Source organism: Xiphophorus hellerii, chromosome 11 (genome assembly GCF_003331165.1).
Source record: "Xiphophorus hellerii strain 12219 chromosome 11, Xiphophorus_hellerii-4.1, whole genome shotgun sequence".
Taxonomy (NCBI): Eukaryota; Metazoa; Chordata; class Actinopteri; order Cyprinodontiformes; family Poeciliidae; genus Xiphophorus; species Xiphophorus hellerii.
The window spans coordinates 19,421,930-19,431,055 of record NC_045682.1 but is presented as its reverse complement, the minus strand read 5'-3'; the positions used below and the strand labels follow the sequence as shown (position 1 = coordinate 19,431,055).

At 37.6% G+C, this 9,126-nt stretch overlaps 1 protein-coding gene across 4 annotated transcripts in view; it reads right to left on the bottom strand.

Moving 5' to 3' along the window:
* The window catches only part of LOC116728189 (vacuole membrane protein 1), a 75,579-nt gene that overhangs the window by 20,907 nt on the left and 45,546 nt on the right, over positions 1-9,126 (bottom strand). For all 4 annotated transcript variants that reach the window (XM_032576081.1, XM_032576079.1, XM_032576080.1 and 1 more), the window contains one exon: positions 5,574-5,635. In XM_032576081.1, the coding sequence (XP_032431972.1) occupies positions 5,574-5,635 (62 nt within the window). The remainder of the gene's footprint in view (positions 1-5,573; positions 5,636-9,126) is intronic.

Below are 9,126 nucleotides of genomic sequence, written 5' to 3'. Positions count from 1 at the left end.
AGCAAAGCACACAAAGTCTTTCGAACCATTTCTGAATTGATCAGTTTCATAATCCTCTTCACAAATATTTAAATGTAAAACTTAAAACAAACTTATTTGAATAAAGTTAAACTTTTGAGTCGCAGTTTCAAACAGTGAGCTGGGTGCAGGAGGAACTACCAGGCCCACGGCTTACACTCTTCCGCTTGAAAGGACTTTAGTTCAACTATTTTTTTGGGGGGGGATCACATAGTTTTATGATTTTCAGAATGTTCTTTAAACATTGTAAGCAATATTTGTTAGGTGCATAAATTTATCCTTTACAACTTTTGTTGTTCAAGTCAAGGTTTTTACCTACCTAATCAAACTTGGTAGAGTTATGAGAGGGCTGTGGACAAGAGATGTCCTCACAAACTAATAGCTTTGCAAAACGTTTGTAAGGTAGTGTGAGCAAATATTGCCCAGTCAAGATGCAACATGTCGAAAACCCATGTGAAAGCAGACTGATTGCTGTAATTAAACCAAAAGATGATTTTAGCAAAGTAATACTTTGAGGGTGTGCACAATCATGCAACACGGCTATTACCGCTTTCTATTTTTCCACGCAAATTGATTTGTTTTTAAGAAAAATAATCCACATTGTGGACCAAAAAAAGCAATGAAATTGTTTTATTATTTGATCACAAAAGCAAGAAGCGTACGCATTGCTTCAGCCTCTTTGCATTTTCACAAGCTTTGGTCAGTCACAGCTTGCAGAATCTCGTCCTGAATTAAACATCGACTGGACACGCTCGATGAGGAGACGTCTGCACATTAGTCCCAGGATGTTAGCAAGTCTGATCAGACACCACGCCGCATCCCGACCTCAATATCAGCTTTAGCAATCAGCCCAAAAGGCAAATGGAGGGTGCGGGGGGAAGTTATTGTGTCTCTGTAAGAGTTCAAAGTCGTCCTTGCGTTATCATCATCCTGCTGCTGCTTAAACACTAACATATTTAGCTTTAAATGCTTTGCCTGTCGAAGGGGACGGTGAGCTGTCTGCCTGAGAGGCACAAATTTCTCAAAAGTATTTACGAAGAACTAAGAACTAGCAGTTCCCAAGAACAAGCACAGCAGTTTATTTAATTGAGTAATTGTCAAGGTATGTGACTTATTTTTTGGTGTTATCTCCTTCTGACTGAACATCAAAACAATCAGAGTTTCATAGCGGAAAATGTGAGTCATTACAGTTTAGATGAACAATAAAAGTGGAGAGCATATAGCTAAGCTTCATATCTAAAAAAAAATTTTTTTAAATCAAGTGTGCCTCAAGAAGCAATGAATAAAATAAACATATTTATTTTTGTTTTTGAGGCTATTTAGGACATTTTTAATGAACCTGAAATTTAGTGGCATCATTTAAGACAATAAAAATGTTATCTTCTATTTAAAAGTATTTACGAATGACAGAAAACTTTCACAGATGAAAATGAGGCTGCGAATATAAGTCAGAGGACATTACCGACATGAGGAACTGTTTAGAAATATTTTGTGTTGCCAAAACAAATCAAAGTGAAAAAAAACGGAATAATGCTTTGCAACATTCAACAACAATCAAGCGAAAAAGGGAAGAAAACTACGCTGAAATTTCTGGGCACCTAATCTACCTTTACTTTTGAAGAATCACATTTTTAGTCCGATTTGATCACAACTTTCACGTTCACATTTACACAAAGAAATATAAGACTAATCGAACAAAGCAATTCCAAACACTCATAAGTCTAGGAAAAGGAGAAAACAAACTGTGAGAAACCGAATTAGAATTAATGAAATCGCTCAGTTCGAGGGGAAACACCTAAAAGGTTTAATTCAACAAAATTCTCATTTAGACCGAAACTCACTGGAGCCTGGAAAAGTCACTGAGTACAATAAATTATTCAAGGTCACACACACAAAATGAGAATTTAAAAAAAAAAAAAAAAAATGTGTGCAGAAAATAATTTTGCTGTGTTGAGAAGGTTTTCAGTTTGTGCTAAAAACGTTTTAAATCATTTTTCAGTCCAATCTTGTCTAACACCGTCAGAATTTACAGCTCTGAACCGTGTTCTCTGAAGGGTGTGGGTGTGTGTGTGTGTGTGCGTGTGTGTGTGCCAGGGAGTTCACCTAAGAGGCAAAGAGAAAAGGAGGACTTTTATTTATAAAGTGTGTATTGCTCCATGTCATGTGAGAATGAGATCACCAGAACTAAAGTCCAAGCAAAGCGACTTCAGGAACTGACAAACACCGTCCTCAGCTGCTGAAGAGACTCAATCCAAAGCCAGCAAAAACAATAAACAAATAAAAATATTAATAGAAATTTTCCTTTCAAAGAAAATAAAAAAAAATGTTTTCACAGCTATGAATTTTTTTTTTGCACAATTTTAGCTTGAGTTTCACAGTGTGTTATTCTATCTCGGTCTTTGCTGTGTCCCCACATTTACTTACAACCTGAAACAATGAAGGGTAAAACCCATTTGTGGCTGAGGTGAGAAGGAAAGAGGATACAAGAATTTGCACTTTTATCAACAATGGAGAGGCGAAACATCCACACACCGGGTGTCCGGTGTGTGTCTGCACACACACCCCTACACACCATCCTGCGTGTGCGCAAAGAGCAGAGAGGGGGGGGAGGACAAGAGCAGGTGCTTTCTGTGACCATCAAGGTGACTTCAAGCATCTTTACGGTTAAGACTGTGGTATGCCAGCTCAAAAAAAACCAAAAAAAGGTATCAAGCGGTGTGGCTGTCACTCATTCATAAGGCGAAATATGACTGAAAGCGAGAGTGTTGCATAGAGAAGCAGGGGTGAAGGCGGAAAGAAGTTCTCGGGGAAGGAAGACGACGGTTGACAAGTTGTAAAAAAGGGGGAAACTTCCAGCAGAGTGAGTAAGACTGAAACCTGTCAATAACCAATCATCTGCTGCACACACTCTGCAGCTCACTGAACAGTGACAGCCAGAGAGCACAGCACAGAAATATTCTATCCATCCAATCGCTTTTCCTCTTTAAGCTTGGGTGAACCGATCATCAGCGATCAATAGGAAAAAGTAGAAGTTGGCAGACGCACAATTTCTTTCAACATAAAAATAAAAAAATAGATGTACTTAAATCCCTGCAAACATATTCAGTAAAGCAGAACACGTATTTCTACGTGGCTCATTTGTCAGATTGAATGTAGCTTTACTTTTTAATGTAGACATACTTTTCATTGAGTCCATACTTCTGAATTTTTCTTATTAGCATTTGATGTATGCAGTTCATTTTATTTATCTAATGTAACCTTAAAAGTTATGACTTTATTAACTGTAGGGAGGAAAAAAATAACCAGAATTAACAGAAACAAGAAATGAAGATTGAATTCTGTGAGAAATTAATATTTCACTTAGTAAATTGAGATTAAATAATATGCTTAAATAAAATCAGACATTATTTAATAGGGCTATATATAGCCATATATATTCTTTTCAAAATATTTAATTTTACTGTCTTCAAATGTGAAAAAGAAACCCCAATGAAACAAAAAAAAAACTGATGCAATCTTCTCCTCCGATTTCAACACTGCAGGGTTGTGAATAGGACTAAGTATGTGTAAGACAGAGAGATTGTACGAGTGTAAAAGTATGTGAATTTCTATGATTATCTGTGTGTAATAAGCAGCACTCCCACCAGCAGCAGGTGTGTCCAGGGTAGTTTCCCCAGACATCTCTACATGGACAAAAATGGTGTCCATCTCCCAGCACACCCAGCAACAAATCCGCTTCAGTTTCTTTTACACACCAACTCTTTTGGGAAGTGGTGCTGTGGATTCTGTTTCCAGCTGTATCATCCTGCCAAACCATCTATGACTTGTCTGTTTGTTGCTAGTTATCAAAGAGGGTATCTTCATGTGCTTTTCCACGTCTCAAGAGTAGTTTGGAGAAGATCCAATAGGACCAACTGGTCAAACGAATTTAAACAGATCACTTTACTGAAAACAGACATTGTTCAGCTGAGGAAACAGTGACAAACAAAACCCTCTGGGGTTATGAGTTCTCACAAGGCCATAATTAACAAAAATACAGAGACGGATCAATATTTATTCTTTTCCCCATTTTTTCAACCATAAATAAATAACAGTGAGACTTATTTCACAGAGATAGGCAGACTGAATTTCCCGGCAGACGTTTTTTGTGACATTTTATGTTTTAAATGTTTAAATTTTTTCCTATGTTCACTTTCAAGTTTTAATAAAGTGCAATATACTGTATATATATACTGCTCAAAAAAATAAAGGGAACACTTTAAGTGTTAAACACCTGTTTAAGTGTTCCCTTTATTTTTTTGAGCAGGATATATATATATATATATATATATATATATATATATATATATATATATATATATATATATATATATTGTTTTGGGAATAATATGCTGAGAAAGTAGATGAAAGTGAAAGATTAACTATCAGGTCATTAAGGTGAAATTATGTTAACAATAATTATTGGCAAAATTAAAAGTAATCAGAAATAGCAGAAAATAGACTTGAACTAAAGAACTAATGGTATCTTCTGGAGGAAAAGATAGACAATACTCACTAATATAGCATATTCTACTGGTGTATTGTATCGTTTGTCATTTATCATGATACATTTCTTGTCATAATAAGATTTACTTTTTTTATTGCTGTGATAAATTCCAATTAATGATGCTTATACCCCTCCAAAACTGTCTATATTGTTGGGATTATTAAATGAGCTTTTTAAATGAGAGAAAATATATGTACCAAGAAACTTGAAAATATGATTAAATGTAGTTATTGTGTGAAGACTGGCGATGTAAACCCCCCTTCTTTAGGTGACTGGTGTCCTAAAGAAGCGTATTACAAGTAGGAGTATTTTTCAAGAGCACTATTGGTATTTGTGGGGCTTTGATTGTTATGCCATGCAGTGACAGCCATATAGTTACCTAAAAGAAGAAGTAATAATAGTCACAATAGAACAAAAATCACAATAGTACCACAAAATATTGTGATAATATTAAGTCCATATCTCCCTCCACAGGCATTCCACTGCAGATGTATTTATTTTTTCAAAAACTCACAAGCTTCACAAAACGCTGCTGCAGAAACACTCCACACCTCTCACCTGGATGCCAGATGCTCTTCACACCTCTTGATTGGATCTGTCTGACCTACGACATGTGACTGCAGTACGTTGCACAAGAGGGGTGCAGTGTGCGTGGTAAAGAAGACAACGTGTTTTTGGTGATAGACAAGAGGCCATCTTGTCCTGCGAAGGAGCTAGGACATGTTCATGCTCATAGTCATCCAGCGGAAAAATCCAAGTCATTAATCATCCAACTGAGAGGAGCAAGGGCTCAAAAGGGGAAGAAAATGTGACAAATCTCTGAAAGACCAAGAAGAGTTCATGAAACAACCAACTGATGACCTGAGCGACCAACCAGGGGTCACCTGAACTTTCTAGCTCTGCTCCAACACTTTGATTTGACATTTCCGCCCATCGTATGGGATGCTTCTGGATTGCAAACACACACAAGACCGCCAACACGCACACACACGCAATAAGGCTTACTCACCCAATGAGAGAGACCATCTGCTCCACAATGTGCTTGCTGAAGGTGATGATCACAAACAGTTTCTGTATGACAAAGAAGCACACAGAGAAGGAACGAGTCAGTTACTGAGCCATAAGGGTCGCTGCTGGGGTGTTGAACAAGGCGCTGTGTGTGCATCATAGTTTGACCGGTAATAACAGCCCCGCTCATCCACCCCCAATCACTCCCCAACCACCACCATGAGACGCATCATCATGCCCAAACCCAGGCCTTGTTAGGCTAAAGTGGTTTTGGTGAAAGCCGGCAAGAAATTTGGAAATGAAAGGCCTTGACTGCGTGACACATCGCCAACACAACGCACTGGGTCAGCGTTTCAAAGAGGCTGTCAGCAGAACTTCAAGAGAGGGTGTGTGTGTGTGTGTGTGTGCGTGGGTGCGTGTGTGTGTGTGTGTGTGTAAGGAACACAAGGACAGAGGAGTAGAGGAATCAAAGGTGATGTGTCACAGCTTCAGTGGGGGGTCTGGATTGGGTTCCTGTCCGGCTTGATTGCTGCTTAGTCACCGAGACAGCAGGGGAGAAGAGCCAACTGGAGATTGTAGCGGCCATCTTGGCTCGTACTCGCTTGGTGGCATGTCGGGGGATCAGAGGGTCTAGAACATGCACACAATAACTGGCCTCATTTTGGAAACTTGTGTGAGAAAACCAAGAATTATTTTAGTTTTTGCTCATTTATAGACCTTTTTTAGAACATAGTGCCAGCAAGCAAAATAACATTTGTATATTAATGCCCAAGCTAAGAAATGTTCAACTTTGGTGTGCTTATTTTTAGTGAATGTAAAAGTTTAGAGAAAGTGAAAACTTTCATAGTGATTGCCCCCCCCCAACACATGAAAAAAAAGATTGCACTTTCTGTGAAATCCTTCAGCGGCAACAATATCACTATTATTCTCCTTTATTTTTAGGAAAATTAGAAAATATGCATTTTTAAAGGACATTAAAGGTGTTTTTGCTGAATTTCTGCCTTTATTTGCATCTTTACATAAACTACATTGAAAAAATTGTTTGGTTGATGTTTTTGGAACAACTCTTTTAAGTAATTTATGTAAAAAAACAAAAAAACGTCAAATTCTACTCACTCTTGTCAAGTTCAAGGAAAATACAATGTTGCCCAAACAGGACATATCAGATAAATAATTCAGCTGCCATCACTGTAAGTTATCTTACATGTTGACTAGCCAGAGGCTATAAAAACTGCTTATATGTGAACCAGAGCTCTTGTATTTCTCACAAACGCGTATTTCGCGTGTGCGTCTCAACACAACGGAAGATCAATGGTAATTACAGGCAAATACATTTTGAGTGATATAATTATGTTTATTAACTCTAAAAACTGGCCAGATAGTTTGTTTTAATAACTCTCAATGAAGGAGAATAATAAATATGCCGAATTCAGAATTGCTGAGCTCAGATAAAGTCAACACAGTGCGATGCAGGTGAATAAATAGAAGTATGGTAACCACGGCAGCGAGCTCGGTACCAGTGATCACGCTACGCATCACTCAGCGCCAGCTTGCTGGGGTGGCAATTTTAATTTCATGTGACAGGACGCTTTGATCAGTTCTTTGTTATAGTGCTTATGTAACATGTAATCCAGGTCATCCATGTATTGTCGTATGCTTGTCCCGCTCTTTGTGTGGCTGTTAAGCTTCTGTGCGTGGCCGTGGGTCAAACAGAACCGAGGAGAACACATTTTCTACACAAAACAATACGGTCACTGTTACTTATTGTCATTTATTGGGCTTCCTCGCACTTTAAAAAGTAATTTCAGGGGCGTTAAATATCGGCAGGTAAAATTATTTTTGTTTAAATCAAACTAAATTTGACTAGGATTTAACTGATGATGTTCGGTCAACTGTTAATGACATCTTTGCTGTGAAAAGGGAAATGTTTACCTGTTTATGACCATTTCCTATCTGTTGTTTTTTCTTAAACATGGAGGACAAGACAGATGATTTCAGGGTAGAAATAAAGAAGGTGTTCATAATTTTGTTAGGGCTGCAACAAACGATTATTCTGCTAATCAATTAATCTGACAATTAATCAATGCACATTCTGTTGAGTTTTTTATTTAACCATTTAAGTCTATTTTATAGGACATTTGAAATTCATTAAGACATGCAAATAACACACATTTAAATTCATTTTTAAGTAAGAAAATAAACATTTTATTGCCTAAAATGCAATAACAGCATTATTTTAGTTTTTCTTGATAATTTGCAGCAAATGCTACATCTGCAGCTCAAAAAATATTTTTAACAACATGTGGAAAGTTTGGCCCTTTCTGCTTGACTTACATTAATTAATTAATTATTAATAAATACAGTGCAGGGTTGATATGAGGATTAATTTTTGGATTGACGGATTAGTGATTAGATAACGAAAGGTGCTTAATAGGAGACTTTTTATTTTTTTATTTTTTTACAGAATCAGTACCAGTAGAAGCTGAACTGCTGCTAGAGAACTTCTGGGTTGAAGATATTTACAGACAAAGAAGGTTTCTTTTAATTGCAAAATGCTCGACTTGACTAAATTAGTCATTTTTGTTCTTTCACCAAATGTCCTCTTTTGAGTTTGTATTCTCCAGTTAGCAATTAATTGATTACTAATTCATTAATCTCAATTAACTCGTTTCCTAGAGCACTTAAATCATGTGATGCACGATTCTAAAAGATAAGATAAGATAAATCTTTATTGTCATTGTCACAAGAACAACAAAATTTAAAACCTGACTAATTCTGTTGAATAAGTGTTTTTCAGCTGCTAAACTCACTATTTCTACTTAAAACTCCTGATCAAATTCATCTAAATTAAACACACAATTTTTTTTTAAAAACAAAGTCGACTGACTAACTCTTCTGACTGGTTGTTTTCACAGTGTAGAAATACAGTAATTCACTTGATTAAAGGAACTGATTTTGGCTTTTCTTGTAATGTACCAGCAGCTCCAACGAGCGCTGACACATGATCCATCATCTAAGGCAAAAGGAAGGAGGAAGAGGCAACAAGATGGCAGGAAAGCTGACTAAGATCCCCAGAATTGGTCTGCCGGGAAAGTGATGACATTGTCTTGACTCGCTACATTCTGCTAACTGATAATGTCAACAAAAGACACACACGGCGCCCTCACACACACATACACACACACACACACCATCTAACCAGGTGATATCAACTCCTGGCTGTTTTCGACATGTTCCAGCAGCTCTGACCACACATATATACACAACAAGTAAGAATAGTGCAAGTGTAGCATCTTTTCCTTCTGTCTCTGCCACACCTCGCAGTTTGTGCTCTCAAGGAACAATCACCTGTCCCAGGGGTCCAAAGTCTGCACTTCAGTGACATCACCACTGATCCTCAAGTGACCCGCCGCGTCACGAAGCTGGTGACGTTAGCCATTCAGCAGCACGCATTTAGAGCAACAAAAGACGGAAGCAGTGGCAAATAAAAAAAAAGCAAAAAGAAAAACCCCTTAGTCTTTGGAGACGGGTGAGGACACACCTGAAGCACAGGT